Source organism: Hyperoodon ampullatus (genome assembly GCF_949752795.1).
Source record: "Hyperoodon ampullatus genome assembly, chromosome: 2".
Taxonomy (NCBI): domain Eukaryota; kingdom Metazoa; phylum Chordata; class Mammalia; order Artiodactyla; family Ziphiidae; genus Hyperoodon; species Hyperoodon ampullatus.
The window spans coordinates 172225927-172244021 of NC_136915.1; the positions used below are offsets into that span (position 1 = coordinate 172225927).

Genomic DNA, 18095 nt, shown 5'->3' on the forward strand with positions numbered 1-18095 from the left:
ACCCAGGCTTGGGGCTCAGTTCTGCCATCGACTGTGGCTTTGGGCGGATCTCATAACTTCTCTGAGCCTTGATTTCCTTGACTTGCCTAGTGGGATAACAATCCCTGCTTCATCACAAGGCCCTTACAAGGACTAGACAAGATCAGGGACATGAAAGCACTTTGTCTGTGGCCAGACATCAAGCTGCAATACGGCCACCCCACAGCCCCTGGTGTCTTCTCCCACTGTTTCCAGCACAGGCTCCACTGCAAACGCTGGAACTGTTTAAAGGTCACTGGGCAGGCGTGCCTACTTCCTGCTGGCTCCACAGAGGGGCTGTCTTCCCACCTACTCTCCCCTGGCCCCGTTCTAGGGGAGAATGGAAAACAACATCAGTTTAAAAGCAAACATTTATAAATAATGGGGGGAAAAAATACAGCAGAGAGCAGCAAGATTTTTCACCTCCTACCAGGTCTTGTCCAAAAGGAAGCAGTAGTGTTTGCTGCTGCTGCTTTGTTCTCTCTCAATCTCGTTCCAAGAGGTCAAGAGTAAAGATACGTGGCGGGGAGAAAGAAAAACCCAAGAGAAAAAAAGCGTGCACTGAAGGTTAGAAAATACATTCTATGGGCAGGTGTGGAATCAGGACAGCAGAAGAGCCACGGCTCAGGTCTAAAAACAACACACATCACCAAAAAGTGCTCCTTTTCTACTTCAGTCCACGGCCAGACTCTCCACGGGCTCGTGTGCTGCTGTCAGGTGGGCAGAAGCACTTGCTCCCAGACACCAGAGTAGAAGCGTGTCCACACTGCGTGGGGCAGGGGTGACGGATGCCACGCTGAGGAACAAATCTACGAAGTCCCTGTAGACTCCCAAACTCTATCCCTTCCTGTTGCACCCCTGTGACTCCAACAGGGCGGCCTGTTGCCAGCTGGGAATCACTGGCTCCCAAGGCTTATCTGCTGCTGCTGAACAAGGTTTTTATTTACGAGAACTCAGTGGAACCCCATGCAAAGGCGCCTGAGGAAGATTCCACTCCATCAGATACAGAACCCACCTCTCATATCGTGCTACAGACATTTGGGTTTGGGAACACGCCGTTGCCTCCAAAAGCAACCCTCAGGTGTTCAGAATGTAAGCAGCATGTCGCTGCAAGATCAAAGGCACATGTCTGTGAGACAGAGATTTAGAAGATATTTACAACACGGTCCACGAGCTTCCATCCACCATGCCTTCCAAAGCTTTGCAAAACCGGCCGTATGTTATGCAAGACATACAGCAAAACACTTCTTCACAGCGTCCCTAGGAAGAAAAAACACAAAGATAAATGGGAGATCATCACTCCAAAGGCTCCTGGAAGTGGTAAAGACCTTCCCTGAGATTTTCTGGGCACCCAGAGTAGCACGCTGCAGAGCAGAAAGCACCCAGACCATGGGGTCAGGTCTACATGGCATCAAACCTCAGCTTCAACATCTACTAGGGATTTGCCTTATTTGAGTATCCAATTCCTCATCTGTAAAAGGGCACGTCCCCACTTACCCTGTAGACCAGTCTGGGAATTAGTGCATGGAACAGAGTAGGTATTTAATAAAGAATAGCTACCATGACCATCAGAGGAAAAGATAGAAAGAAAGTGGAAACTATCTAAAACCAAGAAATTAGTCAGGACTGTATACTTCAATATCAACCAGAATCACAGAATGCACCGAAAGCATTAAGTCAAATAGGCGCTAGGGCCTTTCTCCTTTCTAAGCAAGCAGCAGAAACTTGTTAAGGGACATCTTGCAGGAGTTCCCTAGCACAGGGAGCCCTCTATAAGTACCCAGCGCTTGCTACCCTGATGTATGAGCCCTATCCCAGGCACCTGCTCCTTGGAATTCAGTGTAGAGCATGCAAGGAAAGAGTGAGGGCTCAGCAAATCACTCTTCTATTCAAGCAGGCGCATCCATCCCACCGCCATATCGGCCATGTTCTAGGGCTTCTCCCCCCAGTTCTACTCCTGTGTTCTCAGCTGCATTTGGGCCAAGGACACTGGAGTCACACGAGGGAGGGAGGGAGGGAGGGAGCATGAGAGAATGCATTCGCATGAGTGTGCGCTGCATGTTACTATCAAGGTAATTCTAGGACAGCATTTCTTAAGATACGCTCTGCACTGAAGTCTCAGCAGATGCTCTGCACGAGAAAGGGTTTTAGGGACAAATAAGATCCCTTGTGGCAGCTCACAATACACATAGTAAAGGACCTGGAAAGCCTACTCACAAAGCCACCCAGCTGCCTTTAACGTGACGGGCTGGTTAACTTCTCATCTAACTAGTCACTCGCCACCATCTTCCGATCGCTGTCAGCAACAGCCTCGGAAGGCCTAAGCCTGCTCTACCTCCTTCCCAGCACTCGCCCATTTCTCATTGCCTCAGCACAGTTAAGGAAAAGCCTCTTTTTAGTTAACAGGTCAGGAAAGAGAAGAATGGAAATTAAATGGTGACATGAGAACAGAGTCAGAGGCAAAGATCCCTGAAAGTGCTCATTAAAGGAGGTTTGGAGGTCAGAAGCTCGGAGTGAGAAGGGGCCAACCCAAGTCAGTTACCACGAGTCCTTTCAGGCCGGGTGGGGGGGGCAGGGGTCGAGTGAGTTGCTCAAGGTCACACTGCTAATGAGGAAACCCTGGTCCTCCAGAGTCCTGGCCCTGCTTACTTTCCCTTTACGAATTCTTTTCTGAAATGTTCCCAGCAGTGGGATAGTATAAGAAAACAAGCATGAACATACACCCCCTCCATCCATTGCTCAGCGATATTAAGGTGATATTCACCTTTAGGAAAATCTCCTCACACCTACAGGTGAAAAGAGTGATAATGCGCATATACATACTGTCTATCACAGCAGAATGTTCCCAGCGCCAGGAATCGGCAGACCTGGGTCAATGCCCATCACTGGCTGTATTATGGGTGGGGGGTGGGGGTGGGCATTAGCTCACTAATCTATAAAATAGGTGTATAACATCTGCCTATTCGTCGCAAAGGATTTTCATAAAGATAAAACAGCATGACCTCTCTGAAAGCACCCTAAACTAAAAGGCCCCATGCAAACTATCATCACCCCCAAATGACAGACATTATAATCCTAAAGACAGTCTTACCTTGCGAATGGTATGTAGGAAAGGCTATACCTACAATGAAAACAAACAAAAGATCAAGTCAAATGAAGGGAGTGGAAGATTACACAGTGGATTGGGTGTCTGAGCTGCAAGACCACCTCTGGTGATGTGTCCAGACCCCCTCCCTCCTCAGCGTGGAGGGTGCGTGCGCACATGCGCACACACACGCGCGCGCTGTGCCACGTGTATAACAGGGAAGGGGGTGTCATCTGTAGCCAAAATAGGGGGGCAGAAGGCCCGTATGGAGACAACTCTGTCACCTCAGCCTCACGGGGTTACTGCTTTAACCAAATGAGCCAGCAGCATGACCTACGACAGGCAGATTCCAGATATCCAGATGCCCTAGAAGCCCTATTCTAAAGGAACCTCAAATAAAATCCAGATCAGCTGTCCTCTAATATGTTACAAGTTCGCAACAGAATACAACTTCTACCCCATTGGGATACATTTTCTGCTCTATGCCTATTAATTTTAAAAGAAGAGAAAAGAGAACAGGAAAAGAAAAAAAAAAACGCACTACCAACTGCCCTATGGATGAAAGTATAAGCAAGCTATGATTCTTTAAGAACCCAAGCCCACAGATATCTTGGCGGTCCCAGTTAGCTCAGCCTCCTCGCCCAGATCGGAACCACAGTGGGGAGGAAGCTGGCCACACCCCCAAAGACCAGGCCTGGGTGTCAGGCGGGCTGGAAGCCAATCAACTCTAAGAAGGCACATAGAGTTGGAACACATCAGGGTTGGAATAGGGCCATCTGCCTGTGCACATATGAACACTGAACCTTTAAAAAATGGCTTCAGAATCAGTCTACATGCGAAGAAAGGCATGTGTATGTAGGGACTAATTTCTGCACTGAGAAGAAAACCAAAATATAAACATAAACCATCACACCAGGCCCTTTCAGTACCCACTACCACACTGTATGTGTCACATTAAAATCAGGCCATCATTCCCCTCCGTAGCTGACACTCACCACTTGGAATCAATAAAAGCTGACTTACTTGGAATAAATTCCAAAGGGCATTTTGAAAGTACATTTATTCAAAAGTCCAAAATTACTAAAAGGAAGGATGGGTGTTAAGCTTGCAGTCTCAAGATCCATTTCTATCAAATAAGACAACATTTGATCCTTGGAAGCTTTAAAACTTTCAGTCTTTCTTCACATTAGAGCCAACATTTTTTCCCAAAGTAGATCAAGTCACATTTTTATGAAACTGTTCTGGCAGATATCACCCCCTGATAAACTGTGAACATATTATAGAAACGTCTCAGAAGCTATTGATTCCATACATGCCAGCACCCCCTTACTTTGACGTTGGACAGTTTGAAATGGCCATGAAGCTACAGCCCCATCCATGGCTTTGAATGATGATGTCTCCAGTGGTCCTTTCACTATGCATGGCCCCTAGGGCACAACTCCCTGGTTTTGCTATGGCGCACAGCCACACGGTTTTCCATTTCATCAGTCACCGCTCCTCATCTACTGCTGACAATTCACTCTTTGTCCTTCTGTTAAATGATTCATCCCACCACAAATGTAACACTCGCGATTTTCCTTACCAGTTTCCTTTTTCTTTAATGCCTGTTTGACTCACAAGCCTCTTTTTACCAGCCCGTACACAACTTCATTGTCCTTGTCCTTACCAGACGTGAGTGGTTGCATAACGTTTGTAACATCTCAAAATCAACCCTGAGCCCAGCAAAAATGCCACAGTGGGCAAAGAGCCTCCCACGACCACTCCAGGCCACTGATGCCACCTACTGGCGGTGGGCTGAGTCGACAGGCTTTGGTGCTCTGTGGTGTGATTTGATTTGCACCATTAAGGATTCTTCAGTTGAAAAGCTTCTGTTTTCCCAATCCTCCTACCCACACCATGTGGGATTTTATCTCCTTCAGCTGCATGAGTCAGAGATCGATGTGGGAAGGGACTGTTGAAAAGGTTACTTACCACGTCAGGGCCAGAGACTGCAAAATGCAGAAGATGAGAGCAAGCCCTCTGTTGTGCCACTGGAAGACAAATGATATGGTTACAGGTACGTGTGTGACAAGAGGCACACACCAAAAAGGTTAAGGAAAATTAAAATACACACTTACCCAAAAGGCAGAACACAGGGTAAGCACAATGCACAACTAGAGACAGAAAGGAAACATTATTTAATTAATACAATGACAATGGTAACAGGGAGGGGAAGAAACTGTAAAGACATCATTCTTGACAAACTTACAACAACACATCAAACTGCAGCAATCCGATTCTGTGGTTATCACAGCAACCAAATGCATCCTTCATTTCAAAGCACTGAACCTACCTGAGCACCCATCTTTGGCAGAGGAGTTCAAATCCCAGTGAAATGAAACTGGCCAATAAGGATTCATGTAGATTAAAAAGAGAAGGATCGGGCTTCCCTGGTGGCACAGTGGTTGAGAGTCCTCCTGCTGATGCAGGGGACACGGGTTCGTGCCCCGGTCTGGGAAGATCCCACGTGCCACGGAGCGGCTGGGCCCGTGAGCCATGGCCGCTGAGCCTGCGTGTCCGGAGCTTGTGCTCCGCAACAGGAGAGGCCACAACAGTGAGAGGCCTGCGTACCGCAAAAAAAAAAAAAAAAAGAGAAGGATCCTCTTCTACTTTCAAATTTTCCCAAAATCTCTGCCCAGCAAACAGAAGCATATTTCTGGTCCGTCCACCCATCCATCCTTCCATTCCAACATACACTAAAGTAGGTTAAACACACACCTCTTTAACTCCTGCCAAACACTAGTGTCTGGAGTAGAAAGGGCATGTGAGGACAAAGGTTAACACTAGATGTCAATCTCACAGCCAGAGAGTCAATTATTTGTTTACATGTCACCTAACACTGTCCCTGAGTCCTTTCGTAGTAAGTTCTTTTTGCAAGAGACTTATCCAGGCCATCTACATCCAGGGGTGGCCACAAACAATTAGTAGTCCAGCTGGCAGTCATGCCTGTCCTCTCCATCCTGCTGTATCAGTAACTACTCAATAAACATGACCGAAATAATTTCTTGGTGTGTAGCATGGTGCCCGATGCTCTGAAAGGACATAAAACAGTAGCAAGTGTGGCCACGGCCTTAGAGAACTTACCCACCTGAACAAATGAGATGTACACAAATGAAACTACAAAGTATGTTGCTCAAGGTCTGGACATTGCAATACTGATAACTGTAACAGCAGTCCAGAGGACGTGGTCTGGAATGATGGGATGGTCCCATGGAAGGAAAGGGCCCAAGGAAGGGAGAGGCATTCTGGGTTAATGGGACAGGAAGATAGGACAAGACTGAAGACACTGTGGTGAGAGCAGGGAACGGGGGTGCTGGGCCATGAGGAAACCAGACCTGCTTCAGGAAAACGGACAAAAGCAAACAGGATCCCAAAGTCAGAGAATGACAAGGGGAAAAAGCCCATGCTAGGAGACTGGACACCCACTTGAGAGAATGAACCCTGTGTTCCCCAGTCATTCCCTCTAAGCTCTCCTTGTATGTGGCATCACCCACCACCAGGAGGGTGTCAGAGCTCTCTTAGTACCACATGAGTTTGCCAAATTTAAGAAGCAACACCTTCTGGAGGGGCTTTATAGAACTGGCAGTACCTTAACACCAAATGAAACACAAGTCGGCGGAAGAGAGGAAAAATTATTAGATGAAGAATGCTCCCTTCTGCCACAGTGGTTACAGGCATCAGATAGTAAGTCAAGATGAAAGGGAAAAGGATAGAAGTCTTTAGGTTTAAGAGGAAAAAAATTGCAAACAGCAGAAACAAACACTCCTATTTTAGACATCCAGGTAACAGGCAGACCTTACCAGCACCATGATGGTTGCAATCAAACGTGTAGGCTCTGTCATTCGCTTCAGCTGCTTCACTGGTCCCATGAGGAAGACAGTGCTAAGAGGCAAACACACACAAGCCGTTCAGACCAGAACAGAACCACACGAGGTAAACCAAGGTGCCTCCCCCAGCTCACCTGTGGCAATAATAGCCGTAATAGTAGCTGACACTTGAAAAGTTCTGACTGAGCTAGGCACTGTGCTTCAGGGCCTTTTGTGCCTTATTCTTATTTAGTCCATTAACAATTTATGAAGTTGATTATAGGAACAGTCATCATACTTATTTTGCAGACAAAGAAGCTTAAGTCCAGAAAGGCCTTGTTACTTATCTAAGGCCACCCAACTAGAATACGGTGAGGTTGTAGACGCACGTAGGTCTGACTCCGGAACCACGTCCATAACCACTAGGTTAGAGGACCCCTCCCTTCCAGGTGCTACCTTGCCTCCTTAACAACCTACCCATGGAAACAAACAAACCAAAGAGACTCAGGTAATGTAAAAAAGAAAAACCACATCTTACAGGCTTAGGTAGTTTATGTTAAAAGGTACAGCGTTTCATTTTCTTTTGTAATCTCCAGAGGATAATTCTAATGCTGATAGGAATATCATCTGTGATGTGTGGAACACTTGCTAATTGCTAGATATCATGTACATGATCTCACTTCATCCCCTCAACAACTCTGTGAATTAGGTATTATGACACTTATTTTAGAGCTGAGAAAATAAAGCTCAGAAAGGTTAATTTACTTATCCAAGATCACACAGCTAAGCCCATAAAAGAGCTGGCATTCCAACCCACATCTATTGGATTCCCAAGCTCCAAAAGACAGCCCCAGCATGCCTTCTGTAGGGATGCAACTTGATAGGTGGCTAGTGAGAAAGAGTAAACACAAATGAAGCAGACACTCATGCCTAACACGGCAAGTGCCAGGGCCAGGTATAGGTCATGCTTCCCGACTCCCGACAGAAACGCCCCGTGTGGCATCACCCCAGGCGTAGCTGGTTTACAGCCAGCATTTAGTACAAGCCAACCAGCAGATGACATTAGCTACTGAGTGTCCTAAAAACAAAAATTTGTTAAATATGTCTACCTCTCTTGGAAGTGCCATTAAGTTTCCATTTGAATTCAAAGCTGCACTCCCAGGTCAAGTGTTTGTGCTGAGTGCACTCTTGAGCCTACGTTGAACAAAAAGCAATAGCCAAGGGTGGCCTTAAAAATTAAATGCAGCGTATATACAAAAATATAAAAGATTACAGGTAGAGCCACAAACTCCTAGACACACCCTGGAATAACAATTCGCTCGCTTTATTATCTCCCTGGGCAGTGCTTCGAAAAGTTGGTCCCATTAGGATTTGCTAAATAGTTCTTTTGGACTAACCAACACACCCAGATATTTATGCTCAGTCTAGACTCTACATTATAACCTATGCTGTCTGCCCAAAGCAAAACCCCCCAAAAGTTAGTATTTGAGAGAGCTTTGGAGGCAAGATTAGACATCTCCAAGGGCCAGCATTATACTATCATAAGAATTAATAAATTTAGAGATTATCATACTAAGTGAAGTAAGTCAGACAAAGAAAGACAAATATCATATGATATCACTTATATGTGGAATCTAAAGAAAAAAATGATACAAATGAACTTACAAAACAGAAACAGACTCACAGACTTTGAAAACAAACTTATGGTTAACAAAGGGGAAACATGGTGGGGAGGGATAAATTAGGAGTTTGGGATTAACATATACATACCACTATATGTAAAATAGATAATCAACAAGGACCTACTGTATAGCACAGGGAACTCTACTCAATATTCTGTAATAACCTATATGGGAAAAGTGTCTGAAAAAGAATAGATATATGTATATGTATAACTGAGTCACTTAGCTGTACACCTAAAAGTAACATAACACTGTAAACCAACTATACTCCAATATAAAATAAAAATTAAATTAAAAAAAACAACTTGAAAGAAAACAGAATTAATACATTAAGTTTAAGCAGGTGGCCAGTGCATTGCACTTCATCATTTGGTTAACATTTCCAGGCAGAAAAAGACCTAGGTTTGGGGACAGTTAGGGACAAGTAAGACAGAAGTGCAGCCCTTGTCAAGTGGTAGACTTGTAACAAGTCAGTGTAATAAAATGCTATCTGTGTTGTCACATAAATATATAAGGGATAGACAGAGCCCATATAAAGGAGGAGGTCATTGATTCTGGAGGGGAACAGGGAATTAAGAGAAGTTTCATGGAAGAGGTGACTTCTGAGTCAGGTCTTGACAAATGAGCAAGTACCCATCAAACAGGGGGTGCAGACGGGGCAGCACCCCAGGCACAGAAAACAGCCCAAGCAAAGCACAAAGACATTTGGAGAAATGCAAGTTCAGCCTGGCTGAGGAGGACAACTCGAAAGGCCTGTCCTGTATGCATGCTGAGGGCTTTGGACTTCACCCGTTGAGAGGGAATGGGAAGCCACTAAGGGGGCCAAGCAAGGCTATAAATGAACGGCTCCACAGCTCTGTGGAAAATGGCCTGGCGAGGGTCCATAGAAGAGGCAGAGAAGTCCAACAAGGAACTCCTGTAGTCTTCAGATGAGCAGTGACAGAGGCCAGAGCTAAAAGCAGCTCAGATATCCCCTTCTACGGGAAGCCCTCCTGCCTCCCCAGGTCACGTCAGATCAGCTCACCTGCCCTCCCCTGAGCACTGCTCTCTCCATACCCTATTATAGTATCAGTTTATATGTCTGTCTGCCTGGCCACCCAGTGAGCTCCAACACAGCAGGAACCAAACCCTGCTCGTCCTTGAATCCTCAGAGCCCAGCACAGGGTGTGAGCATGTGAGGCAATCAGCAAGGGGCAGCAGCAGTAAGACTAGAGCAATGGAGAGGGCAGTGTCGTAAACTTGGAAGAAATCATTCAACTGCTCCGTGCCATATAAAATCACAGTGGTAGTGCAGTTCCTGCCTGCTCCAGTGGTACTTCAAGGATGAACTAAGATATAAAAATATGTTGAGGGGCTTCCCTGGTGGCGCAGTGGTTGAGAGTCCGCCTGCCGATGCAGGGGACACGGGTTCGTGCCCCGGTCCGGGAAGATCCCACATGCCGCGGAGCGGCTGGGCCCGTGAGCCATGGCCGCTGAGCCTGCACGTCCGGAGCCTGTGCTCCGCAACGGGAGAGGCCACGGCAATGAGAGGCCCGCGTACCGCAAACAAACAAAATGCTGAAGTTAAAAAAAATATATATATATATATATATATATTGAAGTGACAGGATATGAAAGTGCTGTATTTTAACTCCCTCTTTTCTCTCCAAATCCTTAAAACTATGGAAGCATCCTCCTTCACCTCCCTCCAAACACAACACACATCCATTTTCCCATCTAATAATGGGCTACGGTTAGATTTAAAAAACTGTTACCTCCCAAGAGATGCGATGTTACCAAAGGTGTAAAACACTGCGAAGAGGTATAGTCCCTTCCTGGGCACCCAGAGCAGAAGAGTTCCCTGGAAGATAAGGCACAGAGTATCCGCACGTGAGGAACACCCCAGCACAGCCACCGAACCGGGAGCGCACAGAGGAACCTTTTCCCTCCCCGCGCCCCTTCCCTCCCTCCCCACCTCCCTTTCCTCCCCCTCCTCTTATCCACGCATTTCAGTGAAGAGCAGAAGAGAAAAGGAGGTTGATGAAAGTGGAAAGATAGAGGGAAGGCACGCAGGGGGAAAAGATGGAGGACGGGAGGGCAGTCTTACCAGCAGCGAGCAGAGAAGTCCTGCAGCAAAACAGGCAATGAAGCCTTTTATTCTGGTGCCCGAGCTGAATGAAGTTGCCTCCACAACCTGAAATATTTAAAAAACTAATTACATACATGTATATGCATATTTAATCACCAAAAACAAAGGACACATACTTAAATTTAGAATTTGTACAGAGGAAGGCAGCAACACAGAATCCCAGTTGTGCACAGCTACAGAAGCCCTCGTGATCACTGAATCCAGCCATGAATCTCTTCTCCAGCAGCTGATTAGAGGCTACCGAGCCTCTGGTTGGACATCTCCAGAGGTGGAAACTCTGCCTCAAGCACGATGCACTTCACAAACAGTGAAGTGGACTGAAGAGATGGGCTGGTGGGACCCGAGCTGTGTCCCACAGCTGTGCCGTGTCTCATCCAGGAGCCCAAAGTTCACGAACCGGTTCGAATTGCCTATGGCAGGCCTCGGGGTAGTCCCGTGTCCAAGAAGAAGAAACCCCAGGACTTTGATTTCGCCCAGCAGAAACTGACTGACAAGAGCCTGGGGTTCCAGATGGTACAGAAGATGGGCTGGAAGGAGGGCCACGGCCTGGGTTCCTGTGGGAAGGGCATCAGGGAGCCCGTCAGCGTGGGAACTGCCTCGGAAGGGGAGGGGTTGGGTGCCCACAGGCAGGAGCACAAAGAAGACACGTTTGACGTGTTCCGTCAGAGGATGATGCAGATGTACAGATACAAACGGGCCAACAAATAGCTCCAGAGTCTCTTCCATGAGGACGACAGGCATCCGGAAAGCGCTAACTCACCACTTTGGGTGCTTACTGTCTCTGCCTTGTTTCCATCACTAGAAATCATATAGAGAAATTTAGCGGTTTTGGTCCTTCGTAAAACCTGTGGCACAAACTGTGCCACCACGGAAGTCCCTTAACTTTACCTTGACAATGTATAGGTATTATCTACTTTCCTACTCCATAATGAACTGTAAAATTGTCCATGGAAATTTATAGATAACTTCTGGTTTCTTACTCCATAGGGAATTATAAAATTATCCAACAGATGCTATTGAGTTCAAAAGAGGAGTTCAAGAAAACTGTGGAAAAATAGTGAATGGAATGATCACTGGGTTCTTTTTTTTGAGTGCACTGTTCTTTATATTACAAAATTTTTAAAGTTTTATTGCTTTAAAGACATATGCCTTTGTAATAGATGTAGATCTTAGAAAAATTATATTTGAAAAACACATGCATTCCATTTTTCCTAAAGAGTGTTTATTATAAAAAATCTATCTAGTGCTGTACTGTGTCATGTATGCTATATGTACTTTCTCTGTTTTTACCACAAAATGATTTGACCATGTTTATGAGGAAATCACTGTACTTAGAATAAGATACCGTTACAACCACAAGTCAAATTATGCCAAGGCTGACCTCAGAGACTGTTCCAGAATATTATCCTATGCATAAATGCTCCACCATGTTCTGTTTATTATAAGTAAAATCATCTTCAAATATCTTTGACATTAAGGACAAACATATTAGTATGGGATATTATGTAGCATGAGACACTTATATTTCAATTTAGATGATTCAAATTCCATGAGAAGAATGGTCACTTATTACTGTTTTAATAATAATAAAGGGAAAATATCTTTTGATAACATTTCCACTCTCTTTGATGTGGAAAGATATTAGGTGTGTGAGTACAAATATGGCCATTTTCTCTTGGTCATTTATTAAATTATGTATACTATTTGTTGCTATATATGAAGTAGATATTCAAATACAGAAGCAGAGTTAAAGGATCCAGGCCAACATAAAGAGCTGACAGAAACCATACATGTGAAAGAAAATACAGAAACCTGGAAACGCTGAAATATAAACAGGACCCATATTTAAGAAATTTTTGGCTACGCATATGTCAAAGACTGTTATGTCCAATTTTCTGCTGGTTTCATAGCTATTTAGAAGTGTAGGTTGGTGCTTCCTTAAGGCACAGCTATGTGGATCCCATCCATGTTATTTCATTTACTGTCTTTAGAATAAGATGTACTTTATTATAATCACCACTCCCCTTTAATTAATTTAATTAGTCTTACATTGTAAATGAGCTTGTTTCCTCAAATTTTAGGTAGATACAATTACTCAGTCTTTGAGCATAGCATATGATTCAGTTTTTTAAAAACTGTAGATGATTTACAATGTTGTGTTAGTTTCAGTTGTACAGCAAAGTGATTCAGTTATACATGTATGTATTCTTTTTCAAATTCTTTTCCATTATAGGTTGTTATAAGATATTCACTATAGCTCCCTATCCTATACAGTAAGTCCGTGTTGTTTATCTATTTTATATATAGTCGTGTGTATCTGTTAATCCCAAACTCCTAACTTATCCCTCCCTTCTCCTCCTTTCCTCTTTGGTAACTATAAGTTTGTTTTCTATGTCTGAGTCTGTTTCTGTTTTGTAAATAAGTTCATTTGTATCACTTTTTTAGATTCCACATATAAGTGATATCATATATTTGTCTTTGATTATTTCACTTCATATGATAATCTCTACATCCATCCATATTGCTGCAAATGGCATTATTTCATTCATTTTTATGGCTAAGTAATATTCCATTATATATAATTAATATGTATATTAATATATATATATTCCACATGCTACTGACCACACATCCCCCCAGCTGATGGAGGAAGGCAGTGGTGGCAGAGGTTCCCAGGGTCACTAAACAGGCAACTCCCTCAGCCTTGACTGCTCCCAGCTCAGGGGCCTATTCTCAACCCTGTCTCTAAACTTCCTGTCAAACCAGAAGCTGGAAGACCAGAGGCTTCCTCAGGCGTGGCAGGCTTCACTACAGCATGGCTACCGCCCCACTCAGGAGACAGGTATTTAGAGCAGGTTATCTGCCCCGTAAGTTCACACATATTGAAAGTGGGGCTCATCACACACACACACACACACACACACGGCACTTGCAGAAACATATGGCAACATATGACCCTACACAGAATGGCACGCTCAGGGATGGTGACACTCCGGGGGACTGGGGTGTTAGGAGCTGACAGAGGGCCCACCTGGTCCCACGTTAGGAACACCTCTCCCCCAAAATGAGCCTTGTGATGCTCTGTTACCGGTCTTCACTGGCACCCCAGACACTCGGGTCAGACCCCTTCTGACTCACCTGTTCAACCTCCCACAAGGACAGGAGAAAACCGAAAGCCACCGCTCTTCCTACTCATGCAAGCACCAAAGAACTTACCCTGCCAAGGTGGAAAAATGAACAGAGCTATGTGCAAGAAGAAAATTGTGGTAGTGGGATTGGACTGGATTCAATCCAATGCTTGCCTGAGCATTACTTGGCATCAACAAAGACATTTTAAAAGATTCACCCATTTTTTTTGTTTGTTTGTTTGTTTTTTTGTAGTACACGGGCCTCTCACTGTTGTGGCCTCTCCCGTTGCGGAGCACAGGCTCCGGACGCGCAGGCTCAGCAGCCATGGCTCACGGGCCCAGCCGCTCCGCGGCACGTGGGATCTTCCCGGACCGGGGCACGAACCCGTGTCATCGGCAGGCAGACCCTCAACCACTGCGCCACCAGGGAAGCCCTCACCCGTTTCTTTACAGGATAAGTCACAAGGTTAAGTATCAATTTGACACGGCCTTGGTATTTAGAGCACAAAATAGTCTCAACAGGACGGTGAGATGCCAGCTCTTGTAAACATTAAAATCACTCGTGATAGGAAGCAGTTGTGGTTTCTGCTTCAAAAAGGAAAGTAACACGTTCTACATGTCTCTCAAGCTGACTCCCATCCAAATGTCACCCTATTTGCCAAAATGAGGGAGGGGGCGATAACTTTTCATCTACGTGGTTGCAAGTTCTTTCACAAGCGTGCTTAGTCACAGGCCAAAGGAAGCTGTTGCTCCACTTCCAACTGGATCCAGTGAAAGCTAAACACTTCTTTGTGCCAATTAGTGAAAATCAACTCCACTGATGTAAAATAACTCCTTAAATTCATGGTTTCTGGAAACTGTGCTAGCGCACTTTTTGGAAATTAGAGTAGCTGGAATAGCACCTGGATAGAACCTGTAGGCAAAGAGCTCACAGGCTGTCTGACTGGCAGTTATGCACAAGGGTCCCTTTGACTCTGGGATGTGGAGAGAAGAGGGGCTCTTGCCAAAAGAAGAAAAGCAGAGAACTGTTCGGGGAAACAGGGTTGGTAACAGGAAGAAAGTGAGAAAGGAACACTGCCTCATTCCTGTGCTTTCAAACCAGGTACAATTCAGACCCTCCTTGTCCCTGCAATCTTGTAGAGAAAACATAAATCCTGTACTTTCAGAAAGAAGCCCATAGAAACTGAATTGAAGATTGAAGGTGGATTTATGAAGACCAGGTATCAATCACAAAACTCATCAAGAGGCCATCTGTGACTAGACATCACCAGGCAAGTTTTATAATTCCCCAGTTTCATATGTAGGAGAAACAGAACTAATCATATTTTTATTTTTTTCATTAAAAGGATAACAATTTTTTAACATCTTTATTGGAGTATAATTGCTTTACAGTGTTGTGTTAGTTTCTGCTGTATAACAAAGTGAATCAGCTACATGCATAAGTGTATCCCCATATCCCCTCCCTCTTGCGTCTCCCTCCCACCCTCCCTATCCCACCCCTCTAGGTGGTTGCAAAGCACCGAGCTGATCTCCCTGTGCTATGCAGCTGCTTCCCACTAGCTAAAAGGATAACAAGTTTTTAAAGTACTCACTTCTGGTGACGTCTGTTTTTATAATTGAATGTGAAGAGACTTTAAGGCCACCAAGTCCAATATCCCACACAAAACAGAAATTTCACCAGCATCCTCCAGCCTTGCCAGCCTCAAAACCATGGGAAATGTGAGACAATCAAGTCAGTACCAACATTTTCAAGGAGGCCCTGACCTAATAAGTAAAAACTGAGCCAAAAACAACCCTGAGAGTGAATTCAGCTGGACACAAAATGCTTCCTGGTAGTTGGGGACTCATGAAGTGCCACACAATGATGTACACAAACAGGAATCTCATACTCAGAGAGAGGAAACTGACAGCAGTGTTTTAGAACAAGACAGAAGCACCTAGTCTTTCTAAAATAGATTCTACATGCCTGAGCTTACAACTATTTAAAGCCCTTCATTGTGTCCAACACAGGCATTCACTATTTTAGGTAAAAACTAACTCAGCATTTTATGTTTTCAATCTGTACTACATCATTCACTCTTGAGTGTCTGTCCACCACTTCACGATGATTTTCTAAATCAAAATATCTGCATCATCCCCGCTGTCCCCACAAGAGTCCACAGGAAGAGAAAACATCGCCCTCTTGAACCCCAGCTGCTCTAAAACCTTATTGACAGTCCATGCAACATAAAGCTTTAGATAAGCATGACTGTCAACCACATAAGTTTTCTTAGGCCCAGTGTGAGGTTTGGCTTGTGAGTTCATACAAGAAGCCAGATATCAAAAACGAGGAACTCATGAAATTATTACCGAGGCTTGACCAATTAATAAAGGCAAGGGATTTAAAAGAAGCCACAGGCTGTTTTGAAATGTCAAAAAAAGTTAAAACTCCAATTCCTATAACACTCAATGTCTGTAGTGTTGCTTCTTCAAGGTGAAGATTCAGAGAGCAACTTTTAGGGTTCCGAGATTTCATGGTGGGCGTGGAGGTATCAGGGTCACACAAAAGTCAGAATAGGGCTTCCCTGGTGGCACAGTGGTTGAGAGTCCGCCTGCCGATGCAGGGGACACGGGTTCGTGTCCCGGTCCGGGGACCCCGCATGCCGCGGAGCGGCTGGGCCTGTGAGCCATGGCCGCTGAGCCTGCGCGTCCGGAGCCTGTGCTCCGCAACGGGAGAGGCCACAGCGGTGAGAGGCCCGCGTACCGCAAAAAAAAAAAAAAAAAAGTCAGAATAAAATCAGCAACCACAAAAGCGAGTGAAAGCAGCATGCTGAGATAGCCACTTGAGACACTGATCAGAGGAAAAACTTAGGTTCCAACTTGAAAGAAGCCATATTATCTTGTGCAAGAGCTTCATTTTACAGATGAGGAAACTGAGGCCCACGGAATACGCCAAAACATAAAGAGAAATATTATTTTATCATTCACGGAGGAAAAAAAAATAACAAAGCTCTAAGCACTATAAATAGGAAATAAACATCCTGTGTGGCTCTAGAACATAGGGCATTAATGCCCAAGTTTCAGCTCGACCAACCTTTCTAAAAAAACAAACAAGAGTGCAGGCGGCCTCATGAGGTCCTGGGCGTCTACGGAGTCTACGTGAAGTGTGTGCACAGAGAAACAAGATGTGGTCCCAGCCGTCCAGGAGTCCACGGTTTTCCTGGGGGTAGTTTACAGCAACAGTGCGCCCAAGGTCGGGTGCGAGTGTCACACCCGACAACCTAAACTGGGCAGGAACGCAGCCGGGAGCACCCGGGCGCGGCCACCAGCCCCGCCTCGCGGTGGGCAGCGAGGAGGGGCGGTCACCCAGGCCCCCGGCGCAGGCGATCTACCCTACGAGGACTCCCTCCGCCAAGTTCTCAGAGGCCCCAGCCTAGCCGGCCCTAAAGCCCTTTCCCTGGCCTGCAGGGATGGGGCGGCCGAGCGGGAATATCCGCCCTCCCCTTCACAGATGTTTCTAGGTTTTGCTCCAGCTCGGCCCTCCCTTTGGGGGGGGATGGGACGCGGAAGGCTAAAGGGTGCAGGACAAAAAAGTAAACAGGTGCTGACTGCCCTGTGCAGAGTGTCTGGGCCCTGGTACCTGGGGTGGGGAGTGGGGGGAGCGCGGGGGTCCGGAGCTCTGGAGAGGAGGGGGAAGGAGCAGGGGCAGAGCTGCTTTCCATGAAATCCTGGAAGTCCTGCTTGCCTTTCCCACCAGCCAGCAGCAGGCGCCGGCGGAGCTGGGGGCGGGGCTCCGGTGTCACCCGGCGCGCTCCCAGGCCCCCCGCGGACCCTCCACCGAGGTGGGGGCGCAGCAGCCTCGGGGCGGAGAGGGCGCGGCCAGGCGGCTGGGCGCCGCGGCGCACTCACCTCGGACAGGCCGCCCCGGTCCTCGGTGTCCTGCCCGCTCAGCACCTTCTTCAGCTTGTCCATGGCGGGCCCGGTCCACCCCGGCTCCAGCCCCCGCCGGCCGCCTGTTGCTCTGGCTGAGTCGCGGGCTCTTCCGAGTGCTCGGCCCCCGCCGCCGCCAACCACGGCGCGCCCCGCCCAGGTACCTGCCCACCTGGCGGCTGCCTGCGCAGGCGCTTGGCGATCCCCGCGCCCGCCTCTAGCCTGCGCCCAGCCCGCGTTTAAGGGCTGGTTTTGGTCCGGGAAGGAGGGGCGGGCAGGAAGAGGTGGGTTTAAGGTCGA

At 46.4% G+C, this 18095-nt stretch overlaps 1 protein-coding gene across 1 annotated transcript; it reads right to left on the bottom strand.

The window, feature by feature from the left end:
- Window positions 1–931: 931 nt before the first annotated feature.
- On the bottom strand, window positions 932–17875 carry SFT2D2 (SFT2 domain containing 2). Its single transcript, XM_079698052.1, has 8 exons — window positions 17775–17875; window positions 10717–10803; window positions 10385–10470; window positions 6943–7024; window positions 5221–5256; window positions 5075–5133; window positions 3110–3139; window positions 932–1278 (listed from the first exon to the last, which is right to left on the bottom strand). Exons 1-8 carry the CDS (start codon window positions 17835–17837, stop codon window positions 1239–1241), a joined length of 483 nt encoding a protein of 160 aa, XP_079554178.1. The 5' UTR covers window positions 17838–17875; the 3' UTR covers window positions 932–1238.
- Between the last annotated feature and the right edge of the window lie 220 nt (window positions 17876–18095).